Source organism: Thermobia domestica, chromosome 16 (assembly GCF_964235325.1).
Source record: "Thermobia domestica chromosome 16, izTheDome1.hap1.1, whole genome shotgun sequence".
In the NCBI taxonomy this organism is placed as follows: Eukaryota; Metazoa; Arthropoda; class Insecta; order Zygentoma; family Lepismatidae; genus Thermobia; species Thermobia domestica.
The window spans coordinates 89,274,852-89,294,020 of record NC_137469.1 but is presented as its reverse complement, the minus strand read 5'-3'; the positions used below and the strand labels follow the sequence as shown (position 1 = coordinate 89,294,020).

Below are 19,169 nucleotides of genomic sequence, written 5' to 3'. Positions count from 1 at the left end.
AATAGACGTTGTAAGGTGGAGATTCAAAGGACTGTCCTTTGCTGAGGTCCAAAAACGGTTTCGTCGACGTTACCATTGAGCGGCCCCAACCAGGGCCGTGCCGTGAAAATCAGCGCTTCGTGGAGTATTGTACTGTATGAAGCAGAAACATGGACATTACGCAAACGTGATGAAAAACAACTGGAAGCTTTTGAAATGTAGTTGTGGAGAAGAATGGAGAGGGTCGAAAAGAAAACCAACGAGAGGATGTTAGAAGTGGTGAGGGAGAAAAGAACAATTTTAGATATTATTAATAAGAGGGAAAGAAACTGGAACATTGGATAAGGAGGAACTGTATCATGAGGGACGCGTTAGAGAGTATCGCGGGAGAAGAGAGAGGTACGGGCGAAGGAGGCTACACTTGATGGGCAATATAAAAGCAGAAAAGTCGAAACAGTAAATATGAAGAGGTTAGCTAAAGACCATAATGCATGGAAGTTCCTCTGTTAAGGCAAATGACCTACCAATAATGACAGAATACCTATGATGATGGCTTTTCTAGAAGTTTAGCGACAAATTTCTGTCGACACTTTCTGTAAGGCAATCTAGAATGTTCAAATTCGTTAGTGCTTGACATTTCTTAAAGGTAGTACGCGAAGCAAAACCAATGTCAACGTTTCTCACAGGAAGAAGATTTTCTTCATTTTCCACATAAATTCATATATGTGAACTCAGAAGAACTAAAAGATTTTGGTTTTACAAACTTTTGTATCAGCCGATCAAGTATTGGAAAGAAATGGATTGAAAGGAACGTCAGTCTGAAATTCAGCAAGAAAAGGTTCTACTTCTGAAGCAAGTGATTAAAAAATGTAAATTTAGGAATAAGTATCTTGCCTTCTCCCAACATACCCGATGGGTATGATAGCTCGAAGAGCTGGGAACTTTCTTATCCTTCTTGATACTTTTAATATACAACGGAGGACAAGGATAAATATCAAAGGCTCGCTGAGCAATACTAATATTTTCAAGCCAACACAGAGCAAAACCTTACTGGAAATGTTTCTGAGCATCTACAGTGAGTGTACTTGACACTGTTTGCTAGAACATCCTTAAATAAGTTATACAGAGAGCTCTTAAAAACTCAACAATTCTCTACTCCATTACCTCAATTCAATCCAAGTATTACAGGGTCATTAGGTGGGCTCTTGATGTCTAACTTGAAGATGTAAAGTTTACATTGGGGCCATCCATTGAAATTTGAATGTTCTTTTTTTAAGTTCAAGGCTGGAAGACGTCTCTTTGAAAGCGATCAAAAGATCACAAGCTGTAGAATACCATAAAAACGTAGATGTAAAATAATGACGTACACTTCTCCTCACAGCACTCACCGATCCCACATTTATATTCATCTACTTCCTTTGAAACATTTTATTAGGAGATTTATCAAAACCCGCAACATAGTAATCACACTCTTCCAACAACTGAATTAGTACGCTTCTAAAGTATGGCGATAACTCATAAACTAAATCTATGCTATTTTGTGACATTGAAGGTGCATTTCCCCGGGATTATAATTAACTGGGAACATGAGTTTGAATATTTTGACATCTTCAGCAGCAATGCGCATTGATGTATATCATCACACTTTGAATAAACCATAGTAATTTTTCTTTTGTAAGAGCAAAATTACTGTGGTATATTTAAAGTAAAAATATGTGTAATGTTACCGTTTACTAAAAATCCCTGTAAACAGCTTTGTTTGATCCCCGAACTCGAACCAACCTGCATACTAGAGTCCACATTTGAGCACGCATCACCAGGCACTTTTAAGTTCTTTATAAATGAGGGTACGAACATAGTAACACTCCAAATGAGAAGGTACCACAGGATACTGACTTATTTTCTTGATTCACAAAGACACTAATTGTTATTGATACTGAGATGGACACGGCCATCTGCATGTGCTTTTTATCTTTCATGTAACTTGTTATAGTTTTGCTGTTCCATCTTATTCAGCGAAAAACCGAAACAGACAAATATTGCAGCGTGCAGAAAATTTGTTACCTGATAATTCCTAAATCCGTGATAAAGATTTATCTAACGACCAGAAAGAATTTAATGTGGTCTTGGAATACTTGAAAACTGACATGGTTATTATGTGAACAGCTACACTGATATACAACGAACACCGAACGCCAAAACTGCAATACATCTTCACTTTTGATTTTGCCTCTGCAACTTGAACAACCAGCAGTGATATTTAAAAAGTTAGCAATAAATTTATTATAAAGCCGTTACTAGGCACCTCCCCTTTCTCTACAATACACTGCCATAAACAAGAGCTTGTTGATGAGGGTGTTTTTATTTATTTATTTTCACGTACACCGCCTCGATTCACTGCATCATACCACCTTGATTTTCTACTTCTTTTCCTTTTCGCCACACAGTTTGTGTTTAAGCTACGCGTCTAAGCATTATTAAATTTCTGAGATAAGAAACGTATACAATGAAACACAACAGTGCGCTTAATACACGATAAGGAAGAGCATACACTCATTCTCAGCTTGTTATTTATTCATTTGGAATTTCTTGTAACAATATCTTTAATACTTTGTATTAAGTTCGCACATTTGGGTGTTTACAAAATTATATTTTCCAGCAACTAAAACTATCGCGAAATTAAACTAAAGTCCCACGCCAGAAAGCAAACGGAAAACAGCTTATCCTGGGAAAATAAAATCGTGTCCCGGAACATTACTTACACGCGTGAAAGGAGTCAATCGTTGTAAATTCGTAGGTTTCCGAAGGTGCCTCACGATTATTGAGAAGCGAAAGCTTGTTGCTTAACACCTATACCTCACATTAAATTATTAGTTCACCATCCCATAATTACTGAATTCATGATACAAGAACGAAAGGAATGCGAATAGGAGACAAAATGTGAGAACTCTGACAAAACTAATATCATGCACCCATGATTTGAACGCAGGAACGCTGGCGCCAGACGTGAACGCTCTATCAACTATGGTGTATACGAAGAAGTATCAACATGTGAAAATATTTCAAATCCGTATAACATCTAAAACATGGTTCAGTTTCTACGAGGGTCGTTCAACTCAATCCGGGACATTTTTTCTTTCCACGTTTAAATGGACGCCTAGGTTGGAGGTTTTGTATGCAGTAGAAACTGGCACCTATGTCCTGTTACTGGTAGACGGTGCTCATTTCCCGCGCTTCTGGATAGACCGTTATTCAAGGTGGCGGATAACAGTGTGAACGCCTACGTGGAACAGCGTGTTGTGATGAAGTTTTTAGTGAACGAGCGCTTAAACCTGCTCAAATTTACAGAGGACTTCACGCTCATTACGGTGATGAGACCCTCAGTCGCAGTAAGACATTTGAATGGTGTAAGCGCTTCAAAGATGGCCGTATCTCTATTACTGACGATCCCGGTCGTGGTGGATCACAGCCCACGGTAGTCACTCCTGAGAACATTCAGCGCGTGGAGCAGCTGATCCTGAACAATCGTCACATAACCTGTCGTGAAATTACAAGGGTGTGTAATGTGTCGTTAGGAACAGTAAACACAATAATTCATGATCATTTGTTGTTCCGAAAAGCAGGGTTGGCTGGTTTAAACCAAGGTTTAAACCAGCTGGTTTTTTCAAAAAAAAAACAACTGGTTTAAACCAAGAAACAATAAAATGTTCGTAAAAGTGTAAGTGTTTGTAAAATCTTGATGAACACACATTTGTGGGTTATCACGTTTCACTCCCGTATATTATTCGTATTATATTCAGACCTAAATTCCCCAATCATTACTCAAAAAAGATTATACTACAAAAGCAACTTTTTTTTTTTTTTTTTTTTATAAGTTTATAAATGTTTATTTTGTGATTTTTTGTAGTTGTTATTATTGTTATGTAATTGCAATCGAAGAAAAATTTTAAATATTGTTTCGTTTCAATGTTTACTATTGATAAAATACATCGAAAATGCCGTACTTTTTGTGTGTGTGTGTGTGGGGGGGTCATACAGACCCCAGGAGAGGCATTTAGTGAAATAAGTATCTTTGGTATCTATTTATGTATTTGGTCTAGGAATTAATTCGTGCGGGTGGACAAGAGATGGCGCAACGAACGGAGCGTCCCACAGTTCCGTGTATCCACACATGTGTTGCAAACCCCTGTCATCGCGTATCATTCGTAGTATAGGGCAGTGGATTAAAGCGTCAACAACACCAGTTTGTAGTTAAGTGAACATGGCGCAATTTGTGCCTGATAAAGTGTTTTTGCGGGGTGTCCTGCTGCATTAGTTTAACATGCAGAAAAGTGCGACTGAAAGTCATCGTATTTTGGTGGAAGTGTATGGTGACCATGCTCTAGCTGAGCGAACGTGTCAGAAGTGGTTTGCACGGTTTAGAAGTGGTGATTTCGGCTTGGCAGACCAAGAGCGAGCTGGACAGCCAAAAAAATTTCAAGACGAAGAATTGACAGCATTGCTCGAGCAGGATTCGTGTCAAACGCAGGAACAACTTGCAGCAGCATTAGGCGTTGATCAAACAACAGTCTCCAAACGCTTGAAAGCCATGGGAATGATTCAAAAGATGTCACATTGGGTTCCACATGAATTGAAAGACAGAGACGTTGAAAGACGAAAAAACATTTGCGAATTGCTGCTTCAACGACAGAGCAGAAAGGGGTTTCTGCATCGAATTATTACGGGTGATGAGAAGTGGATCCATTACGAGAACCCTAAACGAAAAAAGGCCTGGGTGAAACCAGGTGAACCAGGTCCATCACAACCAAAACGAGATATTCACTGTGCAAAGGTTATGCTGTGCATATGGTGGGATATGAAAGGTGTGGTGTACTATGAGCTGCTGCAACCGGGTGAAACTATGAATGGAGAACGTTATCGACGACAATTAATGCGTTTGAAGCAAGCTCTGGCCAGAACACGACCGGAATGGGAGAACAGACATGATAAACTTATTGTTCAACATGATAACGCTCGCCCACATGTCGCAAAACCGGTCAAAACCTATTTAGAAAATGTCGGATGGGAAGTTTTACCCCCACCCGCCGTATTCACCAGACGTTGCTCCTTCGGACTACTACTTGTTCGATTGCATGAACAACGATTTGATTGGACAGCGGTTTACTTCTTCAGAAGATATCGAAACATGGGTCTCTGACTGGATCGCTTCCAAGGATGAGGACTTCTTTCGCCACGGAATCCGTACATTGCCTGACAGATGGGCGAAAGTGGTGGCTAGCGATGGACAATATTTTTCTTAAGGTATTTATGTATTTTGTGTTTGTACTACAGCTTCAATGTGTGCGTACCAACCGCACGAATTAATTCCTAGACCAAATATAAATGAGTCTGAGCCAAAGTGGACTCAAATAATTCGTATCTTTATTCGCTTTTCTTATTGATATGCAGATTAAGTCGGTGTATTTCTTTAATTTGGACCAATAAAAGTCGTTGTTAATTAACTTGAACTAAATTAGTTCTTCTGTACTCCGTAGTACTTTGAAATTGTTCATATGTAATACTGTGTAATGGTTTCACTTATTTGCAACTGTTTACCTTTTTGTCCTTCTGAAATGACTCTTGACAGTTATATTAAGAAGCATGTAAAGATCAGTACAACGTATTTTTTTTTTTTTTTATCAGGATTCCTTCGTGAGTGAGTCGAAAGACGTATCGCATTTGCAGCCAATTAGTCCTGGTTCCGAGTTCAAATGGAGGACAATCTCTCTCGGATGTAACTCGAGAAGCGGTTTTTATTCCGCTTTAAGCTAATGTGACCCCTTCCAGCATAACCCGGTTGTTGCATAATAACATCAAGGCTAAACAAACTTATTTCTGTCCATATATGATATGAATATATAGAGCAAATTATTTAAACCATAAAAACCTGGTTTAAACCAAAAAACCCGTTTTTTTTTTTTGTTTTTTTAATAAAAACCATGGTTTTTGCCAACCCTGCCGAAAAGTGAGTGTATGCTGGGTCCCAAAGCAGTTGTCTGCTTTTAACAGACACAGAAAAGTTGAGGTTTGTAGAGAACTGAAGGAACACTATGAAAGGGAAGAACAGGATTTTCTGAATCGCATGATGACATGTGACGAACATGGGTTCGCAATTTCACCCCAGAATCCAAAAGAGCATCGATGCAGTGGAATCACACGGAATCACCACCTCCCAAGAAATTTCGAACAGTTGCGACTACTGGTAAAGTGATGGCAAGTGTATTCTGGGATAAACAGGGAATTATTCACGTTAATTTCTTTTACCCCATGATGTCACTATCAACAGTCAGTATTACGGCCGTGTTCTGTGTGATGTGCACAAAAGTTTACAGAAGAAACGTCCGTGTTTGATCACAAAGAGTGTTCTCTTTTTGCAAGACAATGCACGACCGCATACCACTCAACGCACATTCCAAACAATCCCACACACCCTATAGTCATGACTTAGCGCCAAGTGATTTTCACCTGTTTGGGCCTCTGAAGGAATTCCTTGGAGGAAAACATTTCAACACTAATGATGAAGTGAAGAATGATGTCCTACAATGGTTCCGCCGTAATACTACATCTTTCTAATGCCAAAGCATTCCGGTTGTTAGATAAACGGTGGAATAAGTGTATAGCTGTAGCTGGAGGTTATGTGGAAAAATACATCAACTTTACATCGTTTGAAATTTGTTACCCTATTTGTTTTTTTTAAAAAAAGTCCCGGATTGACTTGAACGACCCTTGTACATTCAATGTAATACTTGATAATGAACTATCAGCACGAAAGAACTGTTTGTTTTAAATAGTTCCAAAACCTAAGAATTTTGTCGAAAAACATGATATAGAACAGCAATATAGGAATATGAGATTAAATTTACGATTTTTTTTTTTCTCCACGGAAAAGGTGAGAAGATGTAAACACTAAAACAGCAATTGCACATTATGAAACTTAGCTCGTATACTGGAAACAAAATACTATTTTACGATAATTTGAATCACAAATTCTAATCGTCTCTTCTTTTCTTTCATTTCACTGTGAACTACTAAATTAAAAAATCCAGCTTTTGATGACGTATTTTTGAGAGTGTGCTGGCACGGATGTTTCCATGGCGGTATGCCCTCCAATCTCAGAACAGTATTTATGCTCCATTCCCGTTACAAAATGTTTTTTATACGCCTTGTTTGAAAAACACATTGCTTTATAAAACCTTAACATTTCGTATTGGTATTGAAAAATCATACAAAAATTTGGCTCAAACAATGATTCGAGAGGGACAGAGAATTAAACTTCATTTGAACACATGCAAAATAAATATACTTCGCAAACTGCTGCACTATTTTTAATGTCAGAATAATTTTAAAATGAGAATAAACAATATTTTTTAAACTTATGAGACGCATCATCGTTAATAAATCATTAGAAATGTGTAACTATTGATGGCTACTTATTACATATGTACCAGTAAATGTATAACCATTAAAAATACTGTACTATAAGCACAAAGCAAAGAGTACACTTTGATATCAGCAAACTTATCCCACATTTAAGAATTAAGAGTCCGATAAAATTAGTCCTGCTATGAACTGAATATTGACCAAGTGCATACATTGATATGTACTTTATCAGCAATTTTCATAAAACCCTCATAAGCACTTCGGAAGTAAATCTCTTTGTTAGAACATGTTACATTGAAAATACAAAAGCTCAAATACCAGTAACCATATTCGAAAATCCTATCATTTGTATTATAAGCTATCTTTACTTAATGCCGGAAAGGAAACTCCTATAAAATCGAAACTCACGGGAACGAATAGGGTAAAAGGTTGGAATTATGCTGCGTTGAAAATGAATTTACTATTGCATCTTTGATCCAACTGCATTTTGTGGATGATTCACCAACACGATAATTCCACTGCACAAGCGAAAAGCAAAAGATAATGCGCACAGTTGTAGAACATATCGTTGTGTAGAACAGATAGATTCCCAACTTTGAAGTTGCAAATTAAAAAACAAGCACCCAACTACATTTCAAACCGTCTTTAAATTTCGTTTTTAAATGGTTTTAAAAATCTTATTTTTCGCAAATCGAATTTCCATGACTCTTAACAGAATTTCCTGTCATTTTCCGATTTTCCAAGTTTGCTGCTACCTTGTAGATGGAGAAATTATCTTTTTCAAAATTAGCTCCAATCCCCGCTATAAATATTGACAATCCAGACTGTTCCATAAACACTACTGTAAGCATCAATAAAACGGAACAGCAAAAATACTGCAGTTACAGGAGAAGCAGAATGAACTGAGGCAGAAACGGGAGTTGGAGTAGTTATTCCTACCGGTAAACACATACAGATTTAGTTACTACAGCCAAAATAATTACTATTTCACTGTATTTATCTTATCAAATAAAACATAAAATTTTAATAATCATACTTTGGTATTCAAGCAACGGCTAATAAAATTGTTATAAACCAAAAATAATTCAAACTCAAAAGACAATAACATTCCATAGTAATAATCACAAATTCCAATAAAGGTTAAACCTTAACAAATCAAAACCTTACGCAGGTTAGAACCACAATAGAAAAGAAGAAAGAAAAAGAAAACTCCATCTTACCCCGATGTGGCCATTGTATTCATCATAGGGTTCCCTATGTGCATCTTCATACGAAGAATTTCCCAGAATTTGTGTTGCTGCATATTCAGCAGCACTCACCGTATTGCCCATGATAATATTGACACCTACAAAACTCTGAAAATAAATTCCTAAAATGTTATAGAAGTCATACGTTTTTATGTCGTAGGGGCGGTGAGTAAGTGTTCTTTTTCAGTCTGAAGATTAATTATATACGAAAATAAAATTACCATAAATGTTTTACACTCACTTTCATGCACTCTGAAAACAGGCGAGAATAATAAACGCTGCAATACTTCAAAAACTACTTGATTTTCTTCTTCCGACATTAAAGATAGCTACTTTTTTTTTTTTTTTTTTTTTTCATGCGTTGCTATTTCTTACATCCGTACTCGTATTTCATGGAGTGTAAATAAAAACGATATCCTGCAGTTGAACGCCACACGATCATCCCTTTTACGTTAAGGAAGACGATAATGAAAGCAAGTGAAGGATGACAGAATAATTGGTGGAATGAGAAGTGGGAGGAAACTGACGTACCCCGAGAAAACCCAGGGACACGATGCTGTCCATCACAAACTTCCTTGGCCGGGGATTGAACCAAGGACTCCACGTACCAGAGGTAAGCGCTCTACCACTGAGTCACCATGCAACCCCGCAGAGAATAAATAAATTGGATGACTTGGTTCTTAATAAATCTAACCAAGGTTAATGAAAAATGATACTACAAAATGAAGTATACTACTTTTTTTTTAAGTGTAAAAAGCGATGAGTTCTTTAGGTTCACCAAAGAAGAAAAAAAATATAAGTAAATCAATATCACTGAGGAAACTATATTGTTGTCACGATTCTGCTACGTCATATTATCTTCCAAGTTATAAAGTTTTCAACACCTTTAACAGAAGACACACACATCTAAAGAATCTCAAAATAAAATATGTAAGAAATGAGAAACATGTAAAAAAAAAATCTTTACTGTCGGAAGAAGAAAAACAGAATACGCTAGTTTCTTTTCTGGTAAATATTGAAGATGTTTATGCACTTGATGTCTTCAGGAAACATCTAGATGAATTTGAAAAATTTAAGTGACTGTTCCCTATGTTTTCTTTAACTAACTAAAATTTCAATACTTAAAATAAACACTCACTCACCACTCTTAATATACAATATTAATAAGTATACTAATCATAACATATTCGGTGACTTCTCAACTACTTTAGTCTATTATTTACTGTATTCAGGAATAAAGTGTTGGTCCTAATTACTAAAAACTTATCTTCACACCTTACAAGCTTTTGTTGTTCTTGCACTTTACGTGCATGAACTTAGCTAACAAATTCATAATTTTTGTACAGCATTACAGGACAACGATACTTTCGAATTATTCCATCCAATGTTAATTGGCATCTCATGCTTAACATAAAATAATAAAATACTAGTATCCATTAGACTCACAGAGTATTTCCAAATCATCATCCGTTATTTCCGAGTATTTTTAATACTCTATAACTTATACAAAATATTCAGTCTATTTACATTGCACAACATTTATTCTCACGATGAAAAGCACTTACCGTCTCACTTCTCAAAAAGATATAGCCCATACAAGAGAGAAAGACAAAGAAGTATAATACAAAAACACTAAACCTAAACTTGTTCCACCACATTTGGATAAATTGATAAGTTCTTGTAACTTCTTTGTTTTTCTTTAGTTTTCCTTTTCATACACAAATACGCTCTTTGCAGTTTTTTTTCTTTCTTTCTTTTTTTTTTTTAATATAAAATGCAAAAACGCTTTTCTCCAAACATTCTATGGGTTTATTCTATACGTTGAATTCCTTTTGAGAGCATTTAAAAACATGCTATATTACACACAGCTAATACAGAGGATTGATTAATTTTCAAAGTGCAATTACCCTACGAAAAGCCACTACTCTTTTTCCAGCATAAGAAAAAAGTAGATGTAAACAAACCCACCTGACTAGGAGTGGGTCGATGACCAGTGATTGGTTCTTGGTCTCAGTGCACTAGTATCCTACCGCAATATAATCCCTACTAAAATAACAATTTCAAATAAAGACATCTGAATTTATCCTGCATTTTGTGATAATAAACGCAATATATATATAATATTTAATAACGGATATAGCTCTTTCAACCTCACCCGTACCTGGACATATAGTATTTACTGCGCATGCGTATGAGTTCGCGCGCCGACCCCGCTCATTTGAATTTGTAGAGTACAGCGTTTCATGGCGACGATGAGTGACAATAAACCATCTTCGTCTTGTGTTATAAAACACAAAAGAGGACAACCGCTTAAAAGTGCCGCGAAAATAATCGTGTTAAATGTTTTTAACAACCTTTGTGAAAAATATGAAACTGCAGGAATTGACGATATTGTCAGATTCACAAGTGAGCTTACAGGTGTTTCTGCCTCAAGTGTTTACAGTGCGCGGAAAGAATATTCCACAACTGGAAGTGTTTCAACGCCTGGGAAAAAGAGAAAACGTGTGCGAAGTGTGTTGGACAAAACATGCGATGATTTTGTGAGGTCCGCAATTCGTCGTAAAGTACACGAATTTTTTTTTAAGAATGAAATCCCTACTCTCAGAAAGGTGTTACTTGCCATCAATAATGACCCTGATCTACCGAATATGAAAAAATCTTCATTGTACAATCTCTTACACGAAATTGGTTTCGAATTTGTGTCTCGGAAACGCAGTAGTGTAATTATAGACAGAGATGATATTATTTTGTGGTCGGGAGTATTTACGCAAGATAAAACAGTACAGAGAACAGGGACTGACAATTTATTATTTAGACGAGACGTGGGTTAACGAAGGGCATGTTACATCAAAAGTGTGGAGCGATACCACCGTCAAATCAAAGAGGCAAGCCTTCATGTCAGGATTGAGCACAGGACTTGAAAATCCAACGGGAAAAGGGAAGCGATTAATTATTTTACACATTGGAAGTGGTAGTGGTTTTGTTGAGGGCGGAGATCTCGTTTTTGAATCAAAAAAGTCTGGAGACTATCACGAGGAAATGACAGGTACTGTGTTTCGCGACTGGTTTGAAAACGTTCTTCCAAAATTACAATCGAATAGTGTTATAGTAATGGACAACGCTCCATATCATAGTGTTAAAATGGAACGCCTTCCAAATAAATCCTGGCGAAGAGACGATATTATAACTTGGCTTCGAAGTAAAAACATTACTTTCGAAGACGGACTTGTAAAGGCTGAGTTATTGGAGTTGGTTAAGTCTTGTAAAGATAGATTTGACAAGTATGTTATTGATGAGTTAGCTAAACAAGCGGGTCATACGGTACTAAGGCTACCTCCTTATCACTTTTACCTCAACCCTATCGAGTTGATATGGAGTCAAGTGAAAGGTTATGTGGCAAGAAATAACAAACCCAGACAGTACAAACTGTCCGACGTGCAAAGGCTTGTTTACGCGGCGTTCAAAGAAGTGACAGCTGAAAAGTGGCGGGAATGTGTGCGTCATGTCGAACACGAGGAACTGAAATTGTGGGAATTGGAAGGTGTGATGGACATCACAGTGGACAGATTAATAATCAACCCAGATGATGACACAGACATTTCTAGTGATGAATCCTCAGATTCAGATTTGCAAGGCGTGGAACCACTAGCTGACCACTAACGTAAGTAGTCCGATTTTTTTTTTTTTTTTTTTTTTTCTAATTTCGATTCGTGAGACGGAATCCTTTTTCTTATTAACTGTGTTCTCTAGTTTCTAATTTTAAATTATTGTTTTTTTTTTCTTTTTTACGGGGTTCATTGCATAAATGTATTAAATAGATCACAAGATCTCCTAACATAGCAGTTCAGTGTCGAATTTCAATTACGCATTGGTCTATATTCGCTACAATAACAAAAAAGTTTGTCATTGTCTTCTACAAACTTATAACAAAAACAAAATGGTTTATTATCGCCTCCTGTGTATAGCCTTTGAATTTGATGTTTTGACTCTATCCCTTTTTATCGCTGCAAAGAGATTATGCTTTGCTTACGATATTAAAGAATGAAGTGTCCATGTTACGATGCCGTATGTATGTGTATTACGTGTGTTCTGAAAATAAACAAGCTCCCTGATTTCTTTGCCTGACAATTCCAGCGCCTTCATTGCCTGGTGGACGGTGACCTCATGGTGAACTATTGTTTTGTTCTGGTTGCGTTCTCATTTGATTCTTGTTTTTATTTCTTGTTTTTTATTTTCTCTCCGGCCTTCAATAACAAGGCATGCGTGTGGGTGTTGGATCTTTCCTTCTTAATGTAAAGAGCTATTCCACGGAAATAATTTTGGACTCAGAAATTCAAAAGCTTTGTATGTGAATATGCATACCAAGAATTCAGGAACAATCTCGTTTATATAATAATCAAGTTAAGAAAATACATATTTCCAACATAGCAATAGTCAGTGCGTTAATTATTTACCAACCAACCGTAGCCTTATACTTTGAAATTATGCGACGACAGTAAGCTAGCAGACGATCTTGCTGTTCACGTCTCTCGCTGCTGAAGCACGTGTAAGCCGCGCAGTAATACATTTCGCTTTGTTTACATCTACTTTTTTCTTATGCTGGAAATGGTTTAGTTCTATCGCTCTACGAGCATTATGGACTATCGCCAACATCGCGATTTCCTCTGAACGAATTACGTTGTATTACGTGCATGAGAATTCCATCCCATTTCTTCCTACAAGTTCTCCATGAGTCATTGAAGGTATTAGGGTGACCCACTCCATATCAAATCAACCTAATTTTCGAAAAAAAATTACCTTACCATGCCAGATTTTGATGAAATTTGAAACAGTTTTTGATACTCCTGGAAAATGATAACCCCTGGTATTTCAAGTTGATATGTGAACTGGTTTCGAAATATATATATATAAAAAATACGTATATATTGGCATTTATTCGATTGGCATTTGCGGCTGACCCCAAGGATAATTTAACGTCTTAACAGTTAGAACCAAACCCATTTTTTGTTATAACTTTTATAACTCATAACCAAAATGTAAAATGCAACAAAAAAGAAAATAAACACCAAATGAACTTAGGTAACTGCAAGGCCATCCAAGTCCCTTCTAGTGAGCCATGACACAATATCGAAGCAAACACCAAAATTAAATATAATGCTGCTCCCATGCTAAATTAAGGACACTAAAAAAGTCTTTAATACTAAAAATTACTTCGGTCGATTTCCTTGTGTCAGCAAAATTTTTCTGGCGAGTCGTGACTCACCTCTATCTTCGAAGCGCATCGATAAAAAAATGAGGCGATTATGTGCTACGTAAAGCAAATGAACAGTCCAACATATTACTATTACTAGAAATATCTTGGATAAATTTTGTTGTGAGTCAACTAACATAAAGAACATCACAAACCCTTTTCAATGAGACATGACTTACCTCTTCGAAGTGCATCGATACCAAAATGTGGTAAACAAGTGCTACGTAAAGCAAATGGAGAGTCCAACATATTACATATTACTATTATTTAGTCAGCTCACAGAAACACCATCACAAACCCAATTTAATGAAATATGACTCGCCTTTTACCTCGGAAGCGCATCGATTCCAAAATGAGCCAAACATAGGGTAAGTAAAGCAAATGAAAAGTACAACATATTTTTTTATTGGTAGAAATCTCCTCGATAAATTTTATTGTGTCAGCTCATATAAAAACCAAGGTGAGTCGTGTCTCATTGAAAAGTATTTTTGATGGTCTTTATGTGAGCTGACTCACAAAATTTATCGAAGAGATTTCTAGTAATGAAAATGTAATGGTTATCCATTTGCCTAACGTAGCACATAATTGTCTCGTTTTGGAATCGATCCGCTCCGAAGATAGAGGTGAGGCATGTCTCATTGAATGGGTTTGTGATGGTCTTTATGTGAGCTGACTCACAACAAAATTTATTTAAGAGATCTCTAGTAATAATAATGTTAGACACACCATCCGCTTTACGTAGCACATAATTGCCTGATTTTGGAATCAATGCGCTTCGAAGATAGAGGTGGGTTATATCTCTTGAAAAGGGGTTGTGATGGTCTTTGTGACAGCTGACTCAACAAAATTTATCGAAGAGATTTCTAGTAATAGTAGTATGTTGGACTCTCCAGTTGCTTAACATAGCACATGATTACCTCATTTAGAATCGATGCGCTACAAAGATAGAGGTGAGTCGTGTCTCATTCGAAAGGCCTTTTCATGGTCTTTATGTGGGCTGACTCACAACAAAATTTATCGAAAAAATTTCTAATAATAAAAATGTGATCGTTCTCCATTTGCTTTACTTAGCACATGTTAGCCTCGTTTTGGAATCTATGCGCTTCGAAGATAAAGGTGAGCCATGGCTCATTCAAAAGGGTTTTTCATCGTCCTTATATGAACTGACCCACAACAAAACTTATCGAAGATATTTTTAGTATTAGTAATGTGTTTTGACTCTACATTTGCTTTATATAACACATATTTCCATCTTTTTGGAAGCGATGCGCTTCGAAGATAGAGGTGAGTCATAGCTCATTGAAAAGGGTTTGTAATGGTCTTTGTGAGCTGTCTGACAAAAAATTTATCGAAGAGATTTCTAGTACTAGTAAAATGTTGGACTCTCCATTTGCCTAACGAAGCACATGTTTCCCTCATTTTGGAATCGGGGCCGCGGTGGCTCAGTGGTAGAACGTTCACCTCTGGTGCTTGAGGTCCTGGGTTCAAACACTGCTCCCCAAGTGAACTTTGTTGTGGACAAACACCGTATGCGTGGGTTTTCTCGGGGTTCTCCCGTTTCCTCGCACTTTCTTCATTTCACTCATCTCTCATCATCACCGTCTCCTTTAGCCTAACCGGCATAACCGTGGGAGGTAAAACTAAAAAAATTCATTTCATTTCATTTTCATTTTGGAATCGATGCGCTTCGAAGATAGAGATGAGTCATGTCTCATTGAACAGGGTTCCAGATGGTCTTTATATGAGCTGACTCACAACAAAATTTATCGAAAAAATTTCTAGTTTTAGTAATATGTTGTCTTTCCATTTGCTATACGGAGCATATATTTGCCTCATTTTGGAATATATGCTCTTCGAAGATAGAGGCGAGTCATGTCTCGTTGAAAGGGGTTTGTGATGGTCTTTTCTGTTAGCTGATTTACAACAAAATTTATCGAAGAGATTTCTAGTAATAATAATATCTTGGACTCTCCATTTGCTTTACGTAACACTTGTTTGCCTCATTTTGGAATCGATGCATTCCGAAGATAGAGATGAATCATGTCTCATTGAATAGGGTGTCTGGTGGTCGTTATGTGAGCTGATTCACAACAAAATTTATCGAAGATATTTCTAGAAATAGTAATACGCTGGACTCTCCATTTGCTTTATGTATGACATAATTGCCTGATTTTGGAATCGGTGCGCTTCGAACAGAGATGAGTCATTGAAAGGGTTTCTGGTGATCTTAATGTGAACTCACTCACCACGACATTTATCAAAGAGATTTCTAGTAATAGTAGTATGTTGGACTGTTCATTTGCTTTACGTAGCAAATAATTGCCACATTTGGAATCGATGCGCTTCAAAGATAGAAGGATTCACATCTCATTGAGAAGGGTTTTGATGGTCTTTATGGGTCTTACTCACAACAAAATTTATCAAAGAGGTTTCTAGTAATAGTAATATGTTGGACTCTCCACTTGCTTTACGTACCACATGTTTGCTTCATTTTGCAAACAATGCGCTTCGAAGTTAGAGATGAGTCATGTCTCGTTTAAATACTGTTTGTGATGGTCTTTATGTGAGCAGATTTACAACAAAATTTATCGAAAAAATCCCTAGTAATAGTAATATATTGGACTCTCCATATGTTTTACGTAGCACATAGTTGCCTGATTTTGGAATCGATGCGCTTCGAAGATAGAGATGGGTCATGTCTCATTGAAAGGCGTTTGTGATGTTCTTTGTGTGAGGTGAGTCACAACAAAAATTATCGAAGAGATTTCTAGTAATAGTAATATGTTGGACTCTCCATTTGCTTTACGCACCACATGTTTGTTTCATTTAGGAAACGATGCGCTTCGAAGATAGAGGTGAGTCATGTCTCATTAAAAGGGGTTTGTGATTGTTCTTTATGTGAGCTGACTCAATAAAATTTACCGAAAGGATTTCTAGTAATAGCAATATCTTGGACGCTCCATTTTGCTTTACATAGCACTTGTTTGCCTCAGTTTGGAATCGATGAGCTTCGAATAGAGATGAGTCACGTTTCATTGAAAAGGGTTTTTGATGGTCTTAATGTGAGCTGACTCACCACGACATTTACTAAAGAGATTTCTAGTAATAGTGGTATGCTGGACTGTTCATTTGCTTTACGTAGCACATAATTGCCACATTTGGAATCTATGTGCCCCGAAGGTAGAAGTGAGTCACATCTCATTGAAAAGGGTTTGTGATGGTCTTTATGTGAGCTGACTCACAACAAAATTTATCGGAGAGATTTCTAGTAATAAAAATGTGATGGTTCTCCATTTGCCTAACATAGCACATAATTCCCTCATTTTGGAATCGATGAGCTTCGAAGAAAGAGGTGAGCCACATCTCATTGAAAAGGGTTTGTGATGTTCATTATGTGAGCTGCTTCACAACAAAATTTATCGAAGAGATTTCTAGTAATAGTATTATGTTGGACTCTCCATTTGCTTTACGTAGCACATAATTTCCTGATTTTGGAATCGATACGCTTCAAAGATAGATAGGTCATGTCTTATTAAGAGTTGTTTGTGATGTTCTTTTTGTGAGTTGACTCACAACAAAATTTATCGAAGAGATTTCTGGTAATAGTAATATGTTGGAATCTTCATTTGCTTTACGTAGCACATAATTCTCTCATTTTGGAATCGATGCACTTCGAAAATAAGGGTGAGTCATGTCTCATTGAAAAAGGTTTGTGATGGTCTTCTAGACTGACTCACAACAAAATTCATCGTAGAGATTTCTAGTAATAGTAATATGTCCGACTCTCCATTTGCTTGACGTAGCACATAATTGTCTCATTTTGAAATCGATGCGCCTCGAAGATAAAAGTGATTCATGTCTCATTGGAAATGATTTGTGATGGTCTTCATGTGAGTTGACTCACAATAAAATTTAACGAAGAGATTTTTACTAATAGTAATATGTTGGACTGTCCAGTTGCTTTACCTAGCACATAATTGCTTCATTTTGGAACCGATCCGCTTTGAAGATAGGGGTGAGTCATGCCTCAAAGAAAAGTGTTTGTAATGTTTTTAATGTGAGCTGACACACAGCAAAATTTATCGAAGAGATTTCAAGTAATAAAAATATATTGGACTCTTCATTTGCTTTCCTTAGCTTATGTTTGCCTCATTTTCGAATCGATGCGGTTCGAAGAGAGAGGCGAGTCACGTCTCATTGAAAAGGATTTGTGATGGTTTTTATGAGAGCCGACACACAACAAAATTTATCGAAGATAATTATAATAATAAAAATATGTTGGACTTTACACTTGATATACTTAGCATATGTTTGCCTCATCTTGGAATCGATGCGCTTCGAAGATAGAAGTGAGTATGTTTCGTTAAAAAGTGTTTGAAATCGCCTCAATGCTGCATGACTCACAGCAAAATTTATCAGAAAAATTTCCACAAAAAAATACGTTTTACAATTCGTTAGCTTTCCGTAACACATAATTGCCTCATTTTAGAATCGATGCGCTTCGAAGATAGAGGCGATTCATTTCTCTTTAAAATGAGTTTGTGCTGGTCTTTCTATCGCCTGACTTACAAGAAGATTTATCGAAGAGATTTCTGGTAATAAAATTGTGTTGGACTCTCCATTTGCATTACGTAGCACATAATTGCCTGATTTTGGAATCCATGCGCTTCGAAGGTAGAGGTAAATCACGTCTCATTGAAAAGCGTTTGTGATGGTCTTTATGTCAGCTGACCCACAGTAAAATTTATCGAAGAGATTTCTAGAAATAGTAATATGTTGGACTCTCCATTTGCTTTACGTAGCACATAATTGCCTGATATTGGAATCGATGCGCTTCGAAGATAAAGATGAGTCATGTCCTATTGAAATGAGTTTGTGATCGTCTTTATGTGAGCTGACTCACAACAAAATTCATCAAAGAGATTTCTAGTAACGAAATAACACAGAATTCATTTGTTTCACATACCACATAATTGCTTAATTTGGAATCGATGCGCTTCTAAGATAAAGGTGTGTCATGTCTCGTTGAGAGGGATTTGTGATGGTCTTCTTGTGGCTTGACTCACAACAAAATTTATCGAAGAGATTTCTTGTAATATGTTCAGACTCTCCAGCTGATTTCTGTAGCACATAATTTCCTCATTTTGTAATCATGCGTTTCGAAGATAAAGGTGAGCCATGTCTCATTGAAAAGGGTTTGTCATGGTCTTTTTGTGGGCTGACTCACAATAAAACTTGTAAAAGAGATTTCTAGTAACAAAAATATGTTGGTC

At 36.7% G+C, this 19,169-nt stretch overlaps 2 protein-coding genes across 2 annotated transcripts in view; one reads left to right on the top strand and one right to left on the bottom strand.

Annotated features, from left to right (window-relative positions):
* The window catches only part of Cchl (Cytochrome c heme lyase), a 58,209-nt gene that overhangs the window by 27,772 nt on the left and 11,268 nt on the right, over positions 1-19,169 (bottom strand). The window contains exon 2 of the mRNA XM_081742735.1: positions 8,619-8,753. Within this exon, the coding sequence (XP_081598861.1) occupies positions 8,619-8,729 (111 nt within the window). The 5' untranslated portion in view covers positions 8,730-8,753. The remainder of the gene's footprint in view (positions 1-8,618; positions 8,754-19,169) is intronic.
* Positions 11,541-12,305, top strand: LOC145672533 (uncharacterized). The gene has a single exon (XM_081741693.1). The coding sequence runs from the start codon at positions 11,541-11,543 to the stop codon at positions 12,303-12,305; it is 765 nt and encodes a 254-aa protein (XP_081597819.1).